Source organism: Aedes aegypti, chromosome 3 (assembly GCF_002204515.2).
Source record: "Aedes aegypti strain LVP_AGWG chromosome 3, AaegL5.0 Primary Assembly, whole genome shotgun sequence".
In the NCBI taxonomy this organism is placed as follows: Eukaryota; Metazoa; Arthropoda; class Insecta; order Diptera; family Culicidae; genus Aedes; species Aedes aegypti.
The window spans coordinates 377,181,131-377,205,688 of NC_035109.1; the positions used below are offsets into that span (position 1 = coordinate 377,181,131).

Below are 24,558 nucleotides of genomic sequence, written 5' to 3' on the forward strand. Positions count from 1 at the left end.
GTTTTGTGAAAACTATGATTATTGCGACAACACTGCCCCTCCTCCAGAAATAAAACTAGTCACGTCAAAGCAGATTCCTCTTAGATTTCTCTTCAAAATTATATCAGGATTCTCTTCAGAAATCTCTCAGGATTTTCATCAGAATCCTCTCAGAATACTTAAGCTTCACATCTGAATCCTCTTGGGATTCGCATCAGAATACTTACAGGCTTAATATGAGACTCATTTAAAGTTTTATTAGAATTCTTCAAAAATTCTCTTTGAAATTAGAGGATTCTCATCCGAATCTTCTCAGTATTCTAAAGAATATAGGAGAAAACTAAAGCAATCAAGTAAGTGGAGCTTTGCTATTGCGTGCCAGATTTTTAACCAAGTTTTTTTTTCGGTGAAGTTGGCATGTGATAATGGAACGTGAATAGGTTCGGTTTTGATGAATGGCATGGAGCCAGAATGCTGTTTTCAAATGAATAGCTCGTTTTCAAATGGTTAACCGATCTGATTCGTTGGAAAAAAACAAACTAAACTCGGTATTTTCTTTGATAAATGACCCGAACTATTTTGATGATTGTGTGTTATCTATGAAAAAACACAGAGATTGTGTTTTACTTGTCTCATTAAAGAAGGAGCCTGATATTCAGCCTAGAATATATGAGCCTTTCACTTTTATTAGGTAGAACTTTCACTGTTGAAGGTGTCATTGTTTCGTTCATGCTAGGCAAACATTATTCCTAAAAACTGTTTGTAATGCCTCATTATTGTTACCATCCTCCCTGTACATTATTTTTCTCATATATACTCCCACACAAGAAAAACATTATCTGCACCAAACTATCCGCTAATTCACCACGACATTTGCTTACGCACTAACAGTGATGCACAACATTGTTCATGAATAATCACCTTATTAACCTTGCGTGCTCCCCATCTCCTTTCCACGTGTGCCTATGCAAATCCGAGTTAAAAATTTCAAGACATCGCTTCAGTTTGGCGCCTGTTACCTGTTTTCATCGCGCAATTGTCCAATCATCCGCGAAAAGACGTCGAAAGTGTTCCAGGAAGCTGCCATCTCCTGTCGATATCCCTTTGGCCGAATCCGGATGGGCTGCGATTGTTTTTGCGGCGTCGAAATGCGTATAAAAGTGTCGGGTTGGAACCGGTTGAGACACAGTTTTCCTCAGCAGCTCCAATATCAAAGTTACATTTGTACATCGGGATCTTGTTCTTGTGCCTGCAGTTCAGTAGTGGTCAGTTGTGTGCTAGTGGAGTGCCGTTTTGGGGAAGGACCAGTTCCGGTAAAGAGGTAATTAGGGGTGAATGGGACTGGAGACATTTGAAATCATTTTTCTTCAATTGGTGAAAAATCGATCGGAATAACGTGTTGTGGTGGAGAAAATTGAGTGTGTTGAAATAATTGGTGTTTGTGGGTTTTCGTGAATCAAAATTTCAGTGAATGGCAAATTGGACCAGTGAAATGATTTCTGTTGTTGGTACGCTCTATCGTGTGAACTCATTGGTGATCTTTATTCTAGGACGTCAAGATGACTTGTAGATTTTACATTTTGGTGTTTTTGTGCCTCGGTGGACTTCTAGTAGTTGCTGTCAAATCGGAAAGAGTGTGTGGACCGAAACTAGTTAAGACTATGTATAACGTATGCCCAAATGGATTCTATGGGCCTCAAACGAAACGAAACGATGTTTTCGGTAATGGATTTATAACTGCAGATGTTCAAAGATTTTATTGGATAGAATTTTAGATCGAGGGCCATTCTACAAGCTCTTTGGCCCCACTTGGACTCGATTCATTACAGACAAAGCTCAGTTGTCTGTGATGTTGCGGACACGGAGAAACATTCCTACTGGCCTGGCCCATGAATGCTGCCAAAAGTCCTGTACTTACGAAGAAATGGAAAGCTACTGCATAACTTAATGACGCAAATTTAAAAATCTCACTGATGTAATGTTACACGGCTGATCGCATTCAATAAAAAAGACTTCAACGCTTCGCTTCTTCAGAAATCCCTAGCAAGGAAAATTATTCGCATCACCCACGTTTACTTGCTTGCTTCGAAGCCCCATCGAATGGAAAGGTTTGGATTGCAAAAGTGCCACCATGGTTCAATTTCTTTTTACTTCCAGATACCAACTGTAAGCGATGGCGCCCAATCATCGTCAGAGCACGTTCAGTGTTATCTTCATCCTGTGCTGCGGACTGTTGCTCTTGATAGCGATAGCCGAAGCGACTGAAAATCGTGGCTCTGGTGCTGAGCAGCGCAATTCTACGGAAACTCAATTTCATCGGGTAACTCGCGATAGAAGACACTACTGCGGAAAAGCGTTGACCGATACGTTGGCACTGGTTTGCAACAGCTACCCTTCGCCATGGAGAAAGAAATCAGGTGAGTGTTGCTCCGAAGCTCCGAATCATAAAATACCAAGCGTCTCCATGGTTGTTAGAGTTGAAGTAAGAAGGCGGTAGTTCAGTTTCAGATGAGGTGCATCCGCTTCCAGTGCTTTGCTTGACAGAAATACCTTCTCTCGGTAGTTGACCGGCGCACTATATATAGCTGTCCTACTCGAATGGTACCCTACATCAATTTGAGTAATTTTCCGAAGCCTTCAATCTAATGAACGATGATGAGATTTGCACTGATTGATTAACGAAGCATGGAGCAGCTGAATCTGACAGTTTGGATTCTCTCTGCTTTTGTGTTTGTGCAGTGCAAATGCTTCGTAATTCCTGCCTGATAGAAGCCGGTTCATGAATGTAAATTTTATTAGCATAAGATAGTAGATGCATGTTTGGTCGAAGTGAATTAAGTTCATTCACTCTATTATGACAACTTCTGAAATTTGTAACCTGACCGTTAGTACAAAATGTTGTACCTAGAAAAGAAACATTGTTCTTCTATTCTTTGATGAGACTTGGCATGCATCTGAAAGTATACTAGCTAATCCTTTACATGCTCAGCATATTTCAATTTAGACCAAACGTGTAGAATTTTCAAAAGGAATTCATATTGGCGTAAGGAGCCCCATTTTTTTTAAACTATTCGCAGCTTCAAAGCAAAGCCGTGCTGAACTGCTACGGCTATGTGGGCTCCGAAAAAGATTCACCAAGAAGAAATCTGGCAAACTTCTCAGGAATAATTAATCAAGGCTATTACAAGGCTCCCTTATAGATCTCCATTAAAATCCTCTGTAGAAATATATCAAGTTTCTTTCCAATACGATGTCAAGGAATTTACCAAATGGGTCTTGACACTGACACGTTAATGCTTCCAGTGAGTCCAACTAACATTTAGTGCAGAAGTAAACATTCTCGAAGCTTTTTTATACGGATTTATTCTGAGTGAATGCGCTGTACAAACGAACGAATGCTTTTATGTGATGTAAGCTATTTTAAGCTGCGTTGGAAGCTCTCAAACACATACCGATCATTGCTTTGTCTCGACTGTTATAGTTCAACTAGCTGTATAACATCTTCGGAAGGCGCTTTTTCAATCATTTCCAAACTGTTGAATTATTTTATACAGCTTCACTGTATTATCGATTAAACATAATTTTCAAGCTGTTTCACACAGCTTCCGGAACTCAATACATAAATAGCTGAATAAAATGTTCCCAACGTTACACAATAAGAGTTATCCACCATTGCTTGGGATCGAACTCGCGATCTCTGCATCCACAAGACTCGACGCTGTCCTTGCTGCCACCACAGTATCGAAGGCAAGGAAAAAATACCGTTTTCTTCTGCATCGTAAACGGTTCACGTAATATTTTATAATGATGTTATCATTTACACAGGCTGTAAAAGTGTGAGAATCGTCAAACGCAATGTTTACATCCAACAAGCTGTGTGGTTGCGTTGTTATATAGCTTTTTGATGTATGTATTCTGTATAACAAACAAAAGGCGCTTCTCATGTATATATTAAGAGGCATAACAAAACATAACGCATAGAAGCAGCCTGATGAATGATGGGATCCACAACATTAGATTGCTACTGTTTAAGATGTTAAGTTACAGCTTTGTAAATAATAAATGACGAAATAAAGTCAGCTGTATTAACGCTAATCGATCTGTTTTTGACAGGTTTCGTTTTTTCTTGCAGCGTTCGCTGCTTCAATTCAACTGTTATACAGCAGAAAGCAATTAATCTTGGCTTATAACGCTAAAATTGTTAGTTGGGGAAGCAACAACGAGCTATCATGCAACGCCCAGTGGAACAGTGGAAATACATTCATAACGACCATTTTTCCGAAAGCGGGAATCGAACCCACACTTCTTGGCTCGATGCGGCTAAGCTTGGTAACAATAACCGCACCGCCACGAAGCCCACAAGGGTCTTTTCAAATTTCATCAAAGTTTGGCCCGGTTGGGTCTTAGGAATATTCCAACAAGGCACTCAAAAAACAATTCGTAAAAGAAATCGTAAAAGCTTTCCTTGGATGTCATCATTTATAAAGATATGATATATTTTTCCAAGTGTCCATCAAAGTTTAGGTAACGTAAAAGTTACGAAATATTACAAATATAATGCTCCGAATTTGTTTTCTATAATATGGTCATAATGCTCAAGTTAAGGCCAGAAATGCTTCTTCTTCTTTTCTTTTTGGCGTTACGTCCCAATTGGGACAAAGCCTGCTTCTCAGATTAGTGTTCTTATGAGCACTTCCACAGTTATTAACTGAGAGCTTTCTTTGCCGAATGATCATTTTTGCATGTGTATATTGTGTGGCAGGTACAAAGATACTCTATGCCCTGGGAATCGAGAAAATTTCGTTTACGAAAAGATCCTCGACCAGCGGGATTTGAACCCACGACCCTCAGTATGGTCATGCTGAATAGCTGCGCGTTTACCGCTACGGCTGTCTAGGCAAGAAATGCTTCTAAAACGACTATAGTCGGAGCCGGGTTTTGAAGCAATGTTCAGTATTATAGAATAGTTTCATAATAACCGAACCTGTTTTAAGGTTAAGTTGAATTCTTATAGGAAAGAACAAAGATTAAATTCATCAATATTTCACTTATCTGCAGTCAAAGTCAATGGCCATTAATTACAGTTAATTTGAATCGAAAATCAATCGTGATAAGGTATAGGCACAGATAACAGACGTTAAAGTCCGATTGTAAAACTGTGTAAGACAATGATTGAATGGCAACACAAGTGGCAGTATCGTGGTGGCGCTGTCATCGCTAAGTTCCCAAGACGATGCCAGTGGTGAATATGAAATATTTCAAGATACTGATATTCACCACTGATTGACGCATATCGCGGTGTGGCGGCGCTAGTGATTGTAAGGAGTTTCAATTTTCAGAAAAAAAAAATGTTCTAGCATAAACATCTGTTATCTGTGGTATAGGTATAGGTGATACCAATCACTCTCAAATTTTACCAAGAAATCTTTCAAAAACTACTCTCATGATTATGTAACTTATTTACATTGTTTGAATCATCATGCTTTTAATTTATTAGCATAATAGCCACGTTAGATGTTAGAACCACGTTAAAGTGAAAGTGAATCGAAGCCAAACTTCAAATTTTCAAGGGCACGGATCTGGAAAACCAAACATCCGTTTAAGCTGAAACCTTAATCGATTAGTCACTGGCTGGTGGTGACCAATCGATTAGGTTTTCAGCTCAATCGTATGTTTGGTTCCTCAGATCCGTGCTCTTGAAAATTTGAACTTCGGCTTCGATTCATCTTCACCTTAAATAGGGTGCAGAACCACTTGGGAACTTCCATGATCCACTTTGGCATGGGGGGTTTTTCTCGGCCGAATTGTCTGAAACTTTGCAATAAGGAGCACTCCACTACGACGCATATTGTGGCCAAATATGAGCTTTGAAGCTTTCAAAAAACCACACTGCCGACGTGAATCAAAAGTGCCAAAAATTGGATCCGGCTCCCTATGTAAGACCATGAAAAGTGTAAGGTACACCGGACAAATTAAAACGGTTACGGTAAGATAAAAAAAAATAACCAATAAATCAATTGTTGACAAATTGAACAAACCGTTGAGAAACATTTTATAGTTTATTGAAAACTACGTAACAAACAAACCAGAGAAACACAAGTTTAAGTATAAGTGGCCTAAATGCAATAAATATATTCTTGCATGGCTGAAAAAAAAAACATGCTGCTTGTTTTGTGCCATTATTTGAAAATAATACAACAGTATTTTCTAGTTCAACATGCATTTTCGGGAAATCCCGGGATTTTCGAATATATAAATATTTCGTAAAATCCATCAGTAATACCTCAAGGGATACTACCATGATTTGCTTCAAATGTTCTTTCAAATATTCCCTAAGAAAACCCTCCGTTCATACTACACTAATAATATCTCCATGATTTTTCAGTTGTGGGGCCCATTTGGGACGTAATTTCAGGAAGAAGAAGAATAAAAAGAAGATTTCTCAGTTATGTTTTATTTTTCAAATTTCATCAATAATCCAAAGTACTCAATGGAGAACTAACCGTTCTCAAAAAGTTCAATAAGGAATTTCATGCAAAATTGGGCATTCCTACATTTTCACATTGTTTTGTATGTTTATCCCAAATTTTCGCTTGGAATGCGCATAATATAGTTCAAAATGTGACTTATTCAATTTCTCTACTGAGTGAAAGAAGCATTTAACACAGGCCTGCCCTACCTTTTTGAACCGTGAACTATATCTCAGAAATAAACCAAGTAACCATGGAGCATTATACATTTCTTATATAAAGCAGCCGCATTGCCGTAAGCCTACCTAGTAGTTTAAAAGTGGAAAAAGGCCCTGATGTAGTCGAACTAATGCAAGAATGTTTATAAAGCAACCTAGCAATTCATGAAGTAATATTAGTGCATTGATACATTTGTAATGTAGCGCTAATGCTCTTTTGCTTGACAGCTCTTCGTAAGCAGAAGGTCATGGGTTTAATCCCAGGCCCGTCTCTTTCCTCGTACTTTGTAGTTGTATCTTTCACTTGCTTCTATCTACCACTCTTCATAAATCACAAGTTCATAGCATTTGCTAGAACTCGAAACGGACAGAAATAAGCCGTTTCCCTACGCTTTCATTCCTTCATCATTATAGCACGCCTTCCCTTACGGCTGATACATAGGCAGTCTGTTAACCAAACCAGCAAGCCTCTCTGCCATAAAAATTTACCCCACCCTTCCACCCTTCCCGTATGAACTGGCGTAGACGCAGTGGTATACCCAAGTAACCATAAGCACTAATAATAAGCCCTTAATCAGCATCATAGATGCGTACATGCATTATAATAGCACCACAAATGCTTACAGACCTTATAACAGCACTTCCGCTGCATAGAAACCCTATTACAGCATCATTAATGCTTCTAAGCCTGATGCCTACAGGCATTAAATAAGCACTATATTGGCTTTATATTCGAATACAGGGCATGTTATAATGCCATCCAGTGTTTTGACAGATATACCGCGTGCTTTGTGTTTGTATATAGTGGTAAGAGGAGTCAAACATAAATCTTCTCACTACTACAATTGCAGGTTTTATGACGGGGAAAAGTGATGGTTTAAATTGGTCACTTTTCTTTCCAATACTATTCATCTTATGTGGCCGTAGGAGCAAAGGAGCAGGACAACAACTCAACAATACGGGTGTCGCAGGTTCGAGACGCAAAATGAGGAATTTCATCATCATAAATCGAGGATCAAAATGTGGCAATTGCAAGTCCTCAGAAGGATGAAAACTACCAAAACGAATATGTCTGATACAGAGAAGTACTATCTGTATCATTTTATTACATTTTTTGCATACTATTAGAGGTTTCCGTTTTCATTCATTCATTTATTTACCTCATGTACCAGTTGCTTGGCCGCATACGCGAAAGCTCTCTGGCTGCGTACGCGAAAGCACAAAATATTCGCCCTAAAAACCTGGCGAAAACAACTGACGTTTCTCACGTGGTCTTATATCAGCATTAGTGGTGCAGAGAAGCACGGTTATATCTTGGCACTATAATGGCACGCTATTTCGCCTTTTCTGGCATTATAATAGCATTATATGCGTATATAGAACTGACATGCATCAAATGATTACCCTATATGCGCATATAATGCTGTTACCGTGCCGCATTATCGTGCTTACTGGTTACTTGGGTATACGGTCTACCGTGGGAGCCAGTTGAATGCATCATCAACTCCTTCCCCGTTCCCTCATTCGTGTGCATTCTGACGGGGCAGGCACCATTGTTGCCTAAAAATAGAAGATCATCAGCACTTATACACTGAGGGTGTCTGTTAATCCCAAGCAGTCATCTGGTTGGTTCCTTGTGTAAGTGCAGCTGATCTGGCGATACTAGAGTTGCAATCACGGGCGGCCGATCATGCTCATTTTGCTGATTTGTCGAATAAAAGCAATGTCGCATCAGTATTGTTGATATGCAGTAGAATACGTCCAATGTTATAATGCTTGGTGTTACTTGGGAACATTGCACAGCGGGTCAAAAACATATTCTATTTTCTTTGAGCAAGCAAGAAAAAAAAATTTACCTAAGTTTTCAGTAAAATTATTATATTTTGTTAGAATCAAGCGGACATATTCTGTTTGACTAATTAATCCTTTTTCCATCGTATTTTATTTAATCTTAATTGAAGTTCAGTTTGTTCCTATCAAATATTGAAGAAATTCATGTCAGATAGTTCTTGTAATCTTACTAAAATTGTTGTAATTATTGAAAAATTTAATTTCTCATTATGAACCTGTAATTGATTCTCACAAGCCAGATTTGTGTGTAGAAAAATGTTAACGCTTATTAACTTCAAAGAATAGTGATGCCAAATTTGCCATTATTATCACATTTTGAAATTTAAATCTTTCAAATGATTAATGAAATAAGCAAATTAAAAAGAACTGAAAACTAACGTAATGAATCGTCATACTGACATATTAGCTTGAAATTCAATCGATAGTTGGGCAGCCCTGATTTAACGGGTTTTTCAGTTCTTCGGAAAGCCGAAGCAAGCCGTGGTGCCGGTGAAGAAGTTTTTTGTTCGTTTCGTTCGTGTCGAGGATGGATTGCCAACTGGTGAGCTCGTTTCATGCTAATGATTAAACATTTTTATCGTGGCAACTTTACGTTTATGTAATTTTCAAACAAATAATGGTTTGTTCGCCACTACAAGTGTTGACATAAACGTTCATTCCTGTTTCATATAACTGTAAACACATACCTTGCTTTTCTTCATTACTAAAAATAACCATTGAATAGTTCAACACTATAAATGTCGACGTACATTTTTATTCATATACCAATATCTTTTTACCACGAGACAAAAATGCAAAACTAGTTTTAAGTAAGAGTCGTATTTTTCCTCTTTATCAATGGATCGCATCACCGACCAAAAATGACTCCCAGATCCACACCGTGGTGATTGTTGAGATGCAGAGGTATTCTCGGTCCATAGACGCCACAATTACTACACGTTAGCATTCATTGTCCCTCCCAACCGACTTGAAGGACTTGGCCGGCGCCGTTATTGATCAATAATATGAGAGCTGCTAAAATCTGCCCTACGAGTGTAAACGGAAAGGCTTATCCCTTATTCATTTGGATCGAAGTGAAATTTTTACCAGTTCCGATCAATCACGGAGTAGCAACCATTGACATGAACAGTCAGTCTTTGTTATACTAGCAGGAAAAAAAAATATTTTCTCTGTTCTCGTCGATTTTAGATTTAGCCGTCTACGACTGTGCTACGGGAGGCACGCCAATAACTTTAAAATTTTGTGAATTACAAGCGAATTTCGAGTTTTTGAAGTAAATTTTCTAAATTTACAAAAATGACGTTCTCACAGTTTTTTTCAGTAAAATGTTGCCTAATATATGGCCTTTCAAATGCTGCTGAAAGGAAAAAAAAATGGAATCAACACCAGGAGTTATGGGCATTTACAGATTTCATAGTTTTTTTTACTTAAATTTGCTTATAACTTCAAAATCACAAGAATTACCAACTTGCAATATTCAGAAAAAAATGAGTACCATTACTTCCTCTGCAATTCTTTTGAAGGCCACATTGACGTAAAACTGAAAACAAAAAAGTTAGATCAAAATAACTAATTTTTTGGGTCCACCCTAAGTCAACATTTTCAGAATCAATTTACTTAGCTCAAATGAAGAGTTGGTTCAGAAGTGTCTTCGACAAAGTTGTTCACAATAACAATTCTGAAAGTTTGCAGAAAAGCGCAGGCACAAATTTCATCGAACAAAAAAGTTTGATTCAAAATTTATACATAAATAAGGGCCAATTCATTCATGACATCCAACGTCTACACTCGACGAGAACAGAGAAAACTCGAGAATTTCTCCTGACATCCCTGATTTTTTTTCTTCCAAGAAATTCGACAGATTGTTACCCTGAATTTATTTATTGGTTTCTGTATAGATAAATTCAGCTCACACAATTTTAATTTCTCAAAGAATTTTGCAAGGACTCCACTGAATATTTGTCGACGAATTCCACTTATAACACATCTACAAAATATTCTAACGTTCCTTTAAATATTTGCTGTTGAATTCCTTCAGAAATTTTACACAGAATTCATCTTGAGACTGTTTTAGGGGTACAGCAAATTTTCTTTTATCTCAGAAATCATTTTTTTTTCCTTAGAATTCCTTATAAATTTAATCCAGTAGTTTTATTTGAATATCCTCAAAAAAAAACATTACTCCTGGTATTTTTTTGGGTATTCTGTCATAAATTATACTACGAATTCCATAAAGAATTCTTTTGCCGATCTCACAAGGGATTTCTCTTGCGATTCTTAATGAAACGCATCCAAAGTTTTCTCTAAAAGTATTTTTAGATATATTGTTGAGATTAGCTCTAGCGATTCTTTCAGAGCTCCCTCTATAAATTGATCTAGGTACAACTTTTTGAATTGTGTCATAATGAACAACAGCAGCAGCTCTAGGAATTGAGGAATTGGTCGCAAATCACCAAAATTCTTTCATAGATTTACCCATGAACAATACTTCCACAAAACACTAAGTGTAATTACCATTGAAGCATGGTAAGGATTCTTCGCCACCATTTTCTTGATGTATTTCTTAAAAAAAAACTTCCAGTTACTTCTCCAAAGGCGCCAGTAGTTTGTTTACTAATAATGCCTGTTGCAAAAATGTGTACCATACGAGACATAATATTTTAAGAAATATACATTGTATTTTGGTAAATGTTTCTTGGAAGTGCTCCAAGTAGTTATCTTAGATGTTTAAAACAAATATAACAGAATAATGCCTTGGAGAATAGTTGACGAAATCATAGCAACACTTTTTGCCCTAATTTTATTTATTTCCTGGAAAATATACCTATCTCTTAAAGGAATACCTGAAAAAGCAGCAAGCTAAATTTCAGGATTATTATCCAGAAGAATGCTAGAAAATCTCCGAAATATCTAAACGGTTTTTTAAATATGACTTAAAAATTAATTACGACGAGAATTCCAAAATAAAATTCTTAGAAACATCTTTGATAAAACCGCAGATAATAAATTAAAGCAAGAATCGGCGTGGTAACTATTTCTAGTTATACTTGGAGTAAGTTTTGACACAGTTTTAGAAGAAATGCTTAAAAACATGTGGTGTTAGAAGAAATTCCTTAAGATTTTTGAGATATTTTGAAGATTTCTTAATATATCTCATATAAATTCTAAGGATACCGTAAAATGGGATAAAGTTGATTACTTTTGGTAGGATAATGAAAACATTTTCTAGCTATCAAAAAGTGGAGTTTTCGATTCTGGGGTGAAACTGATCAATTATTGCGATATGTTTCAAAAAATTACAAGCTTTGCTACTCACTAAATTTTACAATTTCACTAAACCCGTATTGAGTCTCAAAATTCTTTCAACTTTTTGATAAATCTGTCAATATCAGAATGAATTGAATGTTGTGAATTATAGAGTAACCAATATGAAATGCCTAACTAGGCAAATTTCTTCGAAACTGACAACCCACTCACAAAGAGCCCAGTTTTTTCTCTGAAGATGAATTTTTATCCTCAATGCAAACACAAAACTGAATTTACAGAATAAATCTCGAATGTATGAAATAGTTTATTTCACTGGTGTCTTTATATGGCCTCGGCAATAGTTTATTGTTTGGAGAAGAACCTTTGAACAGCGACATCACATAAATTGTGATAATTGAAATCGAATAATAGCTCTCTTGACAGTCTATACATGTAGATACAAGAATAATCAACTTCTAACCACTGATCAACTACATCCCGAATTACAGTACTACCAAAAAACTACTTCTGACCAGGGGTTGAATTCTGAAAAAATAAAGTATCTTTCACTTATCGCTCTCTGTAACAATCGTGATTCGCAACACATCATGAGAGTCTGTTTATTGTCTATTACCACAGCTCTGATTATAATGCCTTGCGTACTAGTATAGTGCTATAATACAGCTGACATGCCGTATATTAGCCGGATAATAGCTCTATAAGCCCAGATAGCCGTAGCGGTAAACGCGCAGCTATTCAGCAAGACCAAACTGAGGGTCGTGGGTTCGAATCCCACCGGTCGAGGATCTTTTCGGGTTGGAAATTTTCTCGACTCCCCAGGGCATAGAGTATCTTCGTACCTGCCGCACGATGTACGAATGCAAAAATGGTCATTGGCACAGTAAGCTCTCAGTTAATAACTGTGGAAGTGCTCATAAGAACAGCAGCATAAGCTGAGAAGCAGGCTCTGTCCCAGTGGGGACGTAATGCCAGAAAGAAGAAGAAGAAGCTCTATAAGGCCAAAGAGGCAAATTAGCGTGCTAGTGGTTACTTGGGTATTGCTATATAATGTTCGGGAATTGTTTATCATGCCAGTGAAATGAAACACCTAGCCTTCTCCTTCACTGCTGCTATTTATCAAGCTTGTTACAACCAGGGCTGTGCATTTTCGAAAGCATGTTGTGAAACACGAAGGCTTGGTTGTGTCATCTCGATGGTGACAAACAACTGCGTCGCTTCGTTCTTCGCTCCACACTCATTCGTATCGTTATCCGATTGAAAGCAACGAACAAGAAAGGTGAAATGAATTTTATTTCATTTGATTTCATTGAAATCCATCAAAATGTATGAAATTGAATTTTACTTATTTTTCGCAATAGTTATGTATGTAATTTGTTAGGTAATAAATTAAGATAGAGAAACTAGACAGGTCTCCACGTCGTTCATTTGAACTAACCAGCTCCTAAAGTTAGAGGGTACCGATTGAAAGACTAGATCGCTGTGGTGAGGCTCTGATTTATGACGCGCGATGCACAAGCAGCACGAAAGAAATGAGAGACTATGCTTGCTGCGGTGAAAAGAATGGTTAGTCGGATTGAAACGAAACAGTAGAGTTTCAATTGAAAGGGGGGTTTAGTTGGGGACTGAAAATGCTTTCAATGCATTGAAATGAAAATTTACGGCCCTGGTTACAACTTGCGATACATTGCCGAGCATGGACCTATACAGATGCGATATTTTTCTTAGCTTGCTTGGATCGTGCTTCGAAATCAATTGAGAACGAATTCAATTCTGCTATGCCTGCTTCTGCTAACACACTGAACAAATGTTTATAAATCAAGTAATTCAAGATGCTTTAGTTGAAAAAAAAACATTATATGGGAATTTCTTGGGGAATTCCCGCCTGCAGCAATGCTTGCAGGCGTTCTTAGTAAAATTCCTAATCGAATCTTCTGTTGATTTCGAAGATGAATTCTGTAGGAATCTTTATGTATGGGAAACCCATATGAAAGTATGGAAAGTATTGAGTAATTTATAGTAGAGTCTCAAGAGAATTTTCATGAAGAATTTATTGTATTAAGTAGAAAGAATTCAAAGGAGTCAGTTACAGTAAAAAATAGAAATCTGAATAATTTTAATAATTCTTCCCGCCTAAAACTCTGTTGTTGCCAGACGAACATTGATGAAGTGTGCTCCAAGAAAACCTACTTTCTAATAAAAAAAAAAAAACTATCCTGACGCTGTATCACAATGTGTTCTTCAGTTAGAGAAGGGCTTTTGCACTTTTCTATAGAATATTATGACAAAGACTTAAAACGTTTAGCATTGGTATTTTTATAATATTTTTTAAATACATTTGGAAATTATTTGATGTTCTAAAAGACTTTATTTTCAAGCATCTTATTTTTGTTTCTCAGGGTGATCTCTTGGCAATATAGTTCGCTAATACTTATAACTATCAAATTATTGTACTCATTTGGATTTTGATGATTAGGATAAATGTGTTCATTAAGTACCAAATTCACATTACGAGTGCAAGTAATAATTGACTAAATTGCGCTTTATAAAAGTTAGGTTTTGATGCACTGGTCAACATACTATTGATAGCCATCATGACCATTGAGATGTTTTGAATTCAATTTAAAAGAATACCTACTTCGAACAGTAAATAATGACGAACTTATGTCTCATCCCAACAGGCTTCATCGCCAGCGGCGAATCCTACGAGGGTTCCTACCGGGAGCAGCTGATCGAGGAGATCAAACAGGACCTGGACGAGCTGGAACAGCTGGCACCGGAAATGTTCGACGATCGCCCGGCTCCCCAAGCGCTTCAGTTTCATCCCTTCTATCCAAGATCCTACCAAGAGCCAGTGGCGATGCCAGTGGAGTCCTATCGTCGCGTTCGACGCCAGATCGTTGACGAGTGCTGCCGCAAGAGTTGCACCTTGAAAACCCTCAAGCAGTATTGTGCTGATTAGGAAGGGTTTAATTTGGATGGAACATAACACGATGACGATGACGATATCTATGGTTGACCCAGCAGTGCCTGTATGAGATCTATGATTATAACCTATGTGAAACCCGAATAAAGCGAACGATCAACGGACTGATGATTCTCATCGGGAGTTTTCTTTTTATGATTTCTTCTATAGCAAACGTCTGTATGTCGGATACAAGCGACTAACGAAAGGTTCTTCTTTTCAGACGATTCAAATACAACAAGACATCATGAGTTCAACCAACTTGCGAGTATCGAGCCATTTGGGACTCGGATCAACTATGATGCATTGGGGTCTTATGGTACTCATGGTCGGAACCGTAGTACAAGCAGCTGATCAACGATTTTGTGGGAAGCAACTGGTGCTCACCTTGTCGATGCTGTGTGATGAGTTTCCAGATCTGCATTACGGTGCTAAAAAATCTAGTGAGTTCTTAAGGGTGATTCTTCATACAAATTCAGTAATACATCTCTTCTCCCCAATCTACAGTGAACGACTACGACAAAGACTACAGCACCGATGAGTGGCTAGCCATGATAGGTCAGGATCCGGAATCGATTATGTCCACGGATTTGATGGTCCCGCACATGGACCAACAAACGGTGCAGCAACAGCAAAAGGTTCCGCTCTGGATGGCCATGATGTACCCGCAAGGCTACGGATTCAGAAGCAGCGCTTCCCGTAACGATCTGATTCCACCCCGTTTCCGCAAAAGCCCCCGAGGAATCGTCGATGAATGCTGCTTGCGACCTTGCAGCATCAATCAGCTGCTGAAATACTGCAAAACTATAGCCTAAATCTTTAGATGGTAAACCGAGTGCCTGCCAGTTGCCGGTTTGTCTCCGGAATATTAGTCATCATTCACTTCTTGTAGTTGTTATATTTGGTAAAAGAGGAAGCGATACCCAAGGTTAGGTTTTACAATGGGTGAAGAAACGGATCTCATACAGGTGTGTTGTTTAGTCATGTGATAATTGCTGTGAACGAGTAGGGCGATTTGGAAGATTTTTGATGCACCGATAATATACGTACAAAGCTAGATTTTATACTAATAGGAACGAAACTTTTTGTAATTAAGTCCAACTGATGGATACAAAATGATTTATATTGCTGTTACTGTGTTAGCAAAGGTAAATAAATATTTACACACGTAATGCTGTTGTTATTCCAGTTTTATTAGTTGATTCACAAATTAAATCGTTTCATAACCATTCTACCGTCCGCGACAATTCTTTCGTCCGCGAAAACCAGCATGTGGGCCACTCGACAACGGTCCTGAGATGTTTACCTTACGAATGATCCTAGATAAATCCGTGTCGACCGGAATTTATCTACAATATTGACAATTCGATTGACAATTAGAAATTCGGCAGTCAAAACTTCGGCGAAGTTCGGCGTCGGCATTCTAAGTTGGTGCTTTGCCGACGCATAAGGATTGCCTTTGTCGGCGTAGCACTTCGGTATGTTTTGGAGTCTTTAACTAATAGAAAGCAATGCATAACTTGCGGCACGTTCACCCCAGTTTGTTTCACCTAAAAAAAAAGCATGGTTTTGTCACCACGTTGTGGTGAATTTATGATCAGCTGGCATGACCAGATGATTTTTGTTTATGTTTTCATTCATCATTATGGGTTCCGCTGGTTTCGTTACCTCCTTCCTTTCCGGTTCCTGAACTCTCCGTTATCGCTGCGGAAACCACCTTCACCGCTTCGGCGGATTATGACCGCACCCGGCGAACACGTGGTTCTGTATTTAATCCCAACATGAGTCTGAAGTTGAGTAGAAACTTTTAGAAAACAGGAATTAAAATCACTTGTTTTGGATAGAAATTCGTACACTCTAATAAGGTTGCATCAAAATCCGTACACTTGTGATTCGAAATCCGTACAGCTGCCCAAAGTTCAAAACTTCAATGCCAATAACATCAATTTTATCTTTTTATTCCAAGCTTCCAGCAGCATATCCATTAGACGCACTGACAACTCTATAGTAGGTTCCAGGTGCTCTGGGGGAAGTGGCCAATTAGGAACATATTTGGAAGCATATAAATATGGGCATCAAACTTCAAGATTTTTGAAAGTGATAACTCCGGAAGCATTTCCAGAACCACCGACTGCCATGACCACTCTATAGTAGGTTCCAGGTGCCCCGGGGATGTGGCCAAATCAATGTCCGGATTTTCCGGAACCAACGAATCTTATTGCGTTCATCGGCATTCAACTTCCAATTAGTTCTAGTTTCAAGAAAAATTGAAAAACATCTATACAACTTCGCATTGCCCAAAAATACAAGCGACAGAAAAAAATGTTATTTATACATGATCTCGGAATATTCGGAACATCTCCGGTATCCGAAGGCTAATTTGCATTGCCAAGCAAGTTCCTGAATTCAAACCAAATTTATCGTCGACTGCTTTTGAATGCATCCAATTTCATCCATTTTTAGTAAAGGCAAAGATATAAGTATTTGAGTTTTGGCAAAATTTACCGCATCTCTTACGGTGATTTTCAAAATATTTAAAGCATTCGCAGCTTTAGGGAATTATTGGCCATTGTACACTGCTTCAACGCTTCTTCTTAAATCATCAGCGTTATATTTCAGCAGTGATGGAAAGTGGCGAACACTTCTGCTGAACTGGAACAAAAACAAAACCAAACGCTCCCGAGCGTTAGAGCGCTGGTTTACTCGCATCCGTCATGCTCCCGAGTAGCCGAAGCTAAAAGTGATTCGCGAACGTGTTTGACTCTGAACTGCTCCGAGTCAAATTGTGTTTTTGGGGAAAAAGCTGCTTCCCCTCCTAGATTTATGATTTCCAAGGGGTTTTGACTACAAACTAGTAGTTTACTGTCGACTTGATGGTTATGCAATTAATGTGTCTGTCAGAACCATAATAAATCACAACTTGCTCGGTTACTCGCGAGTAAACGTTCCCGAACTTGTTGCTACTTCTTTTGACATGTTCTCCCGAGCAGGCGGGTGCGGACTAACTCACACCTAGCTAGTTCGCGAGTCTGTGATGTTTGTTATGCGTTGGTATACACTCGTGAGCTGCTTCGTGATGCGATCTTTTCCAGCACTGATTTCAGCTCCATACCATCATATTTATTGGCTAAAACATGATGAAATATGTTAAAGTTTTGAACTGTACGGATTAAGATTCAATTTCGAATTGTGAATCGAATCCTCCCAAACAGTTATTGTACTGTTCAGAAATAGCATTTACTCCTGCGGAATTACAAATACTCACTATAAAAAGTCATCATGAACAACAGTTGGTTCAGAAAAAGTGTGAATTTGACTATTAAAATGTTGGAAACTATTCTCACTCTTCTTAGCAAATCAATAAGAAAGCACACAAACCAATCATCACGATGATGAGGGGTCATGTTTTGATTTTCACAATTTTCAAATCATGGCCTACTATTATCAAATAAGCATGAACAACAACTTATAGCTTATTGTAATTAGATGTGTAATTTCTTAACTAGGCCCGGGTAAAGCAATTAGGAATTTTCCGATCATGAATCATTAAGGAGAGGTTGCTTTTGCTAGCTTGAGAAATATTTAAAATACGGCCTCTATGAAGAAGCGCAAGTGAAATCTGGAAGTGAGTATTAAGACTGGAACCTATCACGACATCGCAGCAGATGCAGACCCAGGGGATCATGGCGGCACAGTCTCAGCAAACTAATGAAAGAAGTCGTCCTTTACTTGATCTGATAGTAGGCAGGATACCTTTAAATTCCACTAGAGTTTGTACAAAGTTGAGTCTAGTACACTACACTAAAGTCGAAATACGTGTATCAGTCAAAGGAAACAAACTCTAGGGAATTAAACGGTATAGTACTAAATTCGGTTTTCATTTATCTATAGGTATTCCACTAAACAGCTCGAAGATTTATTATCATCAAGGCAATAGTACCCAGGATAAAAACCTTCCACACCGGCTGGTCAATAACACTACCAAAAGATATGCTCGATAAACATTTTTTTCGCAAATCCCTTACCGGAAAGCTATCTGTAAAGATCTCATACTTCATTGACGACTTCCCTATATCAGTTGAAGCTGCTACTAAGGCATATCACCGTGAGCAACAGCTGCTTCAGTTTTGCTCACTCGGTAGACAGTAGTGTAATCAGCAGTTCAACAGCACGTCATGGGTAAAAATTACAACTCTTTTCCAAAAGTTATTCTATTGTACTTCGGCCAACGCAAGGTTGAACTTAGTCTCACATGTCAAACACATTTTCAGAAACTGGATTCATTTTATACTTAAAATAAAGAATAATAGAAGGAAGATTGTCCATATCCTCCATCATTGTGCAATTTGAGATTGTTAATTACAAAGCACCATTTAATGTGTAACTCACATTACCTGAATCTGGTGTAAATGACGAACATTGTGAAAATATTATTACTTAGAAGGTAACCGATGTAACAACGAACAAAGAGATTTGTACTGAACTAATACCCCTACGCATTAGATAGTATGGATATTCATGGTTCTGTCATCTGCCAATGGAAATCAATAGCTCTTGTTGAAAATTATAGGTCATCACTATTGAAACAATCCATACTAGTACAAAATTCACCTGGCTTCATCAACTGGTTTTGCTGACTGAAGATCAACAACAATACCGTTCACTAACAAAGAAGGTCTGCATCTGTTATTGCGATTGATTTTTGCACAATTTCGCCAACGTCGTCATTTCACATGATTTAACGCAGCACTCTTTGTAGGTGTCATACTGATGTTGGTCCAAGTTGTTGACTTCATCTAGAATTATAACAAACATCGGATTATAACTCGTCCGGTAGCATTATTCCCTGGAATATTCCACAACCGTTGCAGATAAACATCAAAACCTGGTTCAGCTTCTTCATGCACATCTTTCTAGCTGAGCCTGCACTTATTTCTAAGGCCAAACTCAGTAGCAGTAGACTAAGAACGAAAACGAATAACTTCTTCATGTTGCCGACAGTAACTCTAGTGTGCTTCCGATTCGTATGACGACTCCATGGTACTAAGCCTCGTCGCGCATATGTGATCATCATTTAAAGCGGTGCTCAGATTTATAGCATGTCCATGTGAGTGGGCCCCTGGCAGACAGGAAGGGAGTAAATATTTACCAACAACAACTGATCGCGCGGGTTTTGAGCAGAGTACTTTGGAATTGCATCTCCTAGACGGGATTTTATTGGCAATGAGAGTAAACAAACCTAAAACCGAGTGAACAAAAAAGATGCAGCACTCGCTCGCTGGGAGGCAGGCCCTGATGAGTCTGGAAGTAGCGCGGGGAATGTTTATTCATGATAGAACGGCTACCTTCGTTCGACAACATGTTTATTGTAATAGAAACTGAAATCGCAAATATTTGAGAGAACACATGCTCACATTAGGAGTATTGCCCTCTGGAAGCAAAACTGTGAATCGATTGTTTTGTGATTTATTTTCAAAACTATTTTCGTTGAAATGTAAGCGATACTTTAGATGGAAATCGACACGAGGGGTTAATGTACACGTAGTTCTATGCGTGTAGCGCCACTACAGGATAGTTAACATTTGTTAATAGCAACATGTTGTTATTGGAAAGCGATCAGCTGGAGAATTTATGTCGAGCAATAATGCCCCAACTGTCTTTAGCATATTATGGCTGTCTTTTCTCTAATATTAAGCGGAAATGACTTTTATTGACACATTAAAAGTCACCGACACGATAATGCTTCTAGTGGAAGTGTCCTTTGGAGGAAGCACCACACTAGAGAAAGGACAAACTAACATGCAGCGCCAAGTGGTTGAATCCTGAGAAAAATGAAATAATCTCTCACGTATCACTTCCTGTAACTATCATAATATGCAGCACATTATGAGAGACAGTTTATCGTATACTGCTACAACTTTGATCAGATCGGGGGGATAGCAGTGCATGATAAAAACCCTCTAAACAAGCTCCAATCCTGGGGGACACTATTGCTATCGGATGTTCGGGGATTGTTTACCGTGCCAGTAAAGTAAAACACCTATCCCTTACTGTAAACAAACGAGAAAAATAGATTTTATCATCGCTCTTTCTTTAGGGCTCTCGTTCGCTGTTACTATTTATCAGCCTTGTTACAACTTACGATACATTGCTGATCACCGTAACGGTAGGGATGTTTTTCTTCGCTTGCTTTGATCGTACTTCAAAATCAAATGAGAGTGAATTCTGCAATGCCTGGTCGTAATACGTTCCTTAATTGGAAGCATACGTTCTATTGTGTTATTTCGCTTTTATGCTTGTTCGGGACTATATTGACATGGGACTATGTTGGAAAATCAGTCCGATATTAGTTTCGCATTGTGTTGGGTTTCGGACGCGCAAAGAAAAACGTATGATCGATTTGCTGGACAGAATATAACTGACTTTATTCTCCAGAACTGCATTAGTATAATTGCGTGATTGAGCAGGTTGTTAGAGATGGAGAGTGAGTGCAGAAAATGAGTGTACAGTATGATTCAAAATACAAATCATAAAATTACAAAATTACTCCAATATTGCACAGAAGGTTTTTGCGAACAATGCTTTTCAAAGACAAACAAGACAAATAGACTCATATAGCGCCTCAAGGCAGCGTTGTCGGACGCGATAGAGCTGATAGAAACTTTATTTGAGACTGCTGGAACAGCGTTTAGGCAGCCATAAAGAGCGCAACAAAGGAATTGGGTTCATTGAAATATATCGACGGAGAGATTGGTTTGACGAGGATTTTTAAGACAAGAAGAACGATTATTAAAGCTAGTACGTAGTACTAGAAACAAACAGAGAGACAGCAAACCCATCGTTTCCGGAATTTTAAGCGCCACATGAAAGAATTGGAATGTGTGGAATCTGCAGCATTCACAAAAAAGGCGAAAGATCTAGAACACTCATCAATGGCCTCGTGCAAATCCTGCAATGGCCCCAGGTAACATTTTCAGTTTATTCACTTATTACAAACTGTTGCAACCACTATGTCGTTTAAACTCATTTTACACCTTATTAGTCCTAACAACTACAATACATCTTTGAAAAATCTTTTTTAAACTCGGAAAGGCTTACACTACAAGAGGTTGTTAGAACTATTACTCAAAACCGTGTTTTAACTTTTTAATATTGAAGCGTCAGGATACATCTATTCTTGCACTACGGTGGATCAAGAGGTCACAAATCGAAAAAGTTTTATATCCTAAATAAATTTAGGTTATTTTCGTGTAATTACTAACAGCATTATTAAGAAAAAAAAAAATGAAGATCCTACTTGCTTTTGTTTCTAAGATATACACCATCAAAGTCAAAAATTGATGCAAAATTAAAATTAACATATTTTGGCGAAAAAACCTTTTTTTTCAAATTCCTTTTGTGATTTATGTCGGACCAATATTTTTTATTTTGTCTCTGGGGTAGCCATCTTCAAGAAAGGGTGGCCAGAAAACATGATTTAAGGGAATTGAAGCGGTTTTCAATCTGTTATTTTTGAACCACTTTTACTTTTTTATTCATAACCACGATCTCCACCAGTATCTACATATCAATGGTTTTGATTTTGCAGATTTAGTTTTATTGAATCCTTGGGGAAAAGATGGTTCTACTGGATATGTGTAGATGATTCTAATGTTTTCTCATCCACATTAACTCCTATTCAATTATTTAGGTTGTAGGACATTTCCCAGAAAGCCAAACCCCAGAATGACGTTCCCCAGAGTACCATTCCCCAGAATGGAACATTCCCTAGAATGGGACGTACGCATTTTCATTTATGAATGTCCCCAGAATGGGACATTCCCCAGAATCGTTTTTATACGTTTTAAAAGAGTGAAAAAATAAAATTTGGTTGTATAGTTTTTTTTGTCGTTAAAAAATGTACCTACTGAATTGATTCGGATTCCCAGAAACTTCGAATTCCGGACACAGGCGTCAATTGAATGAGTCAAAAAATAAACATTTTAAAAGGCGAGTGTGTGCTTCCCTTTTGTCATGCAATCCATCTGAATGGGACATTCCCCAGAATCGTTTTTATACGTTTTAAAAGAGTGAAAAAATAAAATTTGGTTGTATAGTTTTTTTTGTCGTTAAAAAATGTACCTACTGAATTGATTCGGATTCCCAGAAACTTCGAATTCCGGACACAGGCGTCAATTGAATGAGTCAAAAAATAAACATTTTAAAAGGCGAGTGTGTGCTTCCCTTTTGTCATGCAATCCATCTGAGGGGCCGTCCATAAACCACTTGGTCATCTATAGGGTTGCATGGTTTGGCCAAAGACTACGTCCCATACACATTTCAAAACGTTTGTTCGGACAAAAGACGAAAGATGGGGGTTTGAAAACCCAAAATAAATGTGTACGTGCCATTCTAGGGAATGTTCCATTCCCCAGAATGGGACATTCCCCAGAATCGTTTTTATACGTTTTAAAAGAGTGAAAAAATAAAATTTGGTTGTATAGTTTTTTTTGTCGTTAAAAAATGTACCTACTGAATTGATTCGGATTCCCAGAAACTTCGAATTCCGGACACAGGCGTCAATTGAATGAGTCAAAAAATAAACATTTTAAAAGGCGAGTGTGTGCTTCCCTTTTGTCATGCAATCCATCTGAATGGGACATTCCCCAGAATCGTTTTTATACGTTTTAAAAGAGTGAAAAAATAAAATTTGGTTGTATAGTTTTTTTTGTCGTTAAAAAATGTACCTACTGAATTGATTCGGATTCCCAGAAACTTCGAATTCCGGACACAGGCGTCAATTGAATGAGTCAAAAAATAAACATTTTAAAAGGCGAGTGTGTGCTTCCCTTTTGTCATGCAATCCATCTGAGGGGCCGTCCATAAACCACTTGGTCATCTATAGGGTTGCATGGTTTGGCCAAAGACTACGTCCCATACACATTTCAAAACGTTTGTTCGGACAAAAGACGAAAGATGGGGGTTTGAAAACCCAAAATAAATGTGTACGTGGTTCACCAACCAAAATCTTAAGGGGAAAATACTGTTTAACAACTTTACATCTGCTTAACATGATTGTGCTACTGTCATTTCCCTGAATATCATTTCCCCGAATGCCAGCTTACCGAATGACCCATTTCCCCAAAAGACATTTCCCCGAGTGACTCGTTTCCCCGAAAAGTGATGCAGTTGCAAGAATAGTCTTTAGGGACTGGGTGCTGAACTAGAAAGATGAAGATAATATAGATTGAAACATCGACTAAATATGAAGTACATTTTGCCACAAATGCCGATGATGTTGAAACTCGAAAGAACCGCAAATCAAGTAAAGAAAGGTGCATATTCTGACCGGTTCGTTCACCACCTTGAAACACATAAAGTTATGACAATTATAAGTGCTTAAAATTTTTCGGTGAACTAGGCTATTTGGGGTAACAGGGAGTTCAGGGCACTGGCATTATGGGAACTGGTGTTCTTGGAAACCAAATTCGGGGAACCGACATTGGGAGAAAAGTAGCACAACCGTTTAAAATAAGCTGCTTTTATAAATGTCATACTATGTTTTATGATCAAACTTGTCTTTCATAGCATATTCTCCCTTTCTTTTGAACATATGCTGTTTTTCTTAGGTTTATTGTCTTCGTAATTATGTAGATTAATGAATCACAATAACAATAGAAAATTTCTCTTGTCTTTTATAATTGCTTTTTACAGCAAAACTTAATAGCTACAAAATATCGTAGTCTGTATGCACTAGAGTGGCCCACATTATTCAGAGTACAATAAACTACTGTTGAAATTTGAACAGAATCCATCAACTCTAAGGAGGGGC

The 24,558-nt window shown here is 38.0% G+C and overlaps 1 protein-coding gene and 1 long non-coding RNA gene across 3 annotated transcripts; one reads left to right on the plus strand and one right to left on the minus strand.

Moving 5' to 3' along the window:
- The first annotated feature begins 1,142 nt into the window (after positions 1-1,142).
- Positions 1,143-15,887, plus strand: LOC5567485 (probable insulin-like peptide 2). Of its 2 annotated transcripts, none has more exons than XM_001657437.2 (3): positions 1,143-1,300; positions 2,137-2,396; positions 14,464-14,885. In XM_001657437.2, the coding sequence occupies exons 2-3, from the start codon at positions 2,153-2,155 to the stop codon at positions 14,742-14,744; spliced, it is 525 nt and encodes a 174-aa protein (XP_001657487.1). In that variant the 5' UTR covers positions 1,143-1,300; positions 2,137-2,152; the 3' UTR covers positions 14,745-14,885. The 2 variants fall into 2 exon arrangements, with proteins under 2 accessions (XP_001657487.1, XP_021708321.1); XM_021852629.1 differs by lacking the exons at positions 2,137-2,396; positions 14,464-14,885 and adding exons at positions 14,971-15,190; positions 15,255-15,887 and having other exon boundaries at positions 1,144-1,300.
- A 3,412-nt stretch (positions 15,888-19,299) lies between these two features.
- LOC110678321 lies at positions 19,300-19,948 on the minus strand. Its single transcript, XR_002501498.1, has 2 exons — positions 19,611-19,948; positions 19,300-19,543 (listed from the first exon to the last, which is right to left on the minus strand). It is a non-coding gene; the product is annotated as an uncharacterized LOC110678321 (long non-coding RNA).
- Positions 19,949-24,558: the final 4,610 nt, after the last annotated feature.

Bases quoted from the DNA above. Each gene is read 5' to 3' on its own strand.
- LOC5567485 (XM_001657437.2), top strand. From the start codon at position 2,153: ATGGCGCCCAATCATCGTCAGAGCACGTTCAGTGTTATCTTCATCCTG. The intron at 2,397-14,463 runs GTGAGTGTTGCT...TCATCCCAACAG, and splicing joins GCCATGGAGAAAGAAATCAG to GCTTCATCGCCAGCGGCGAA.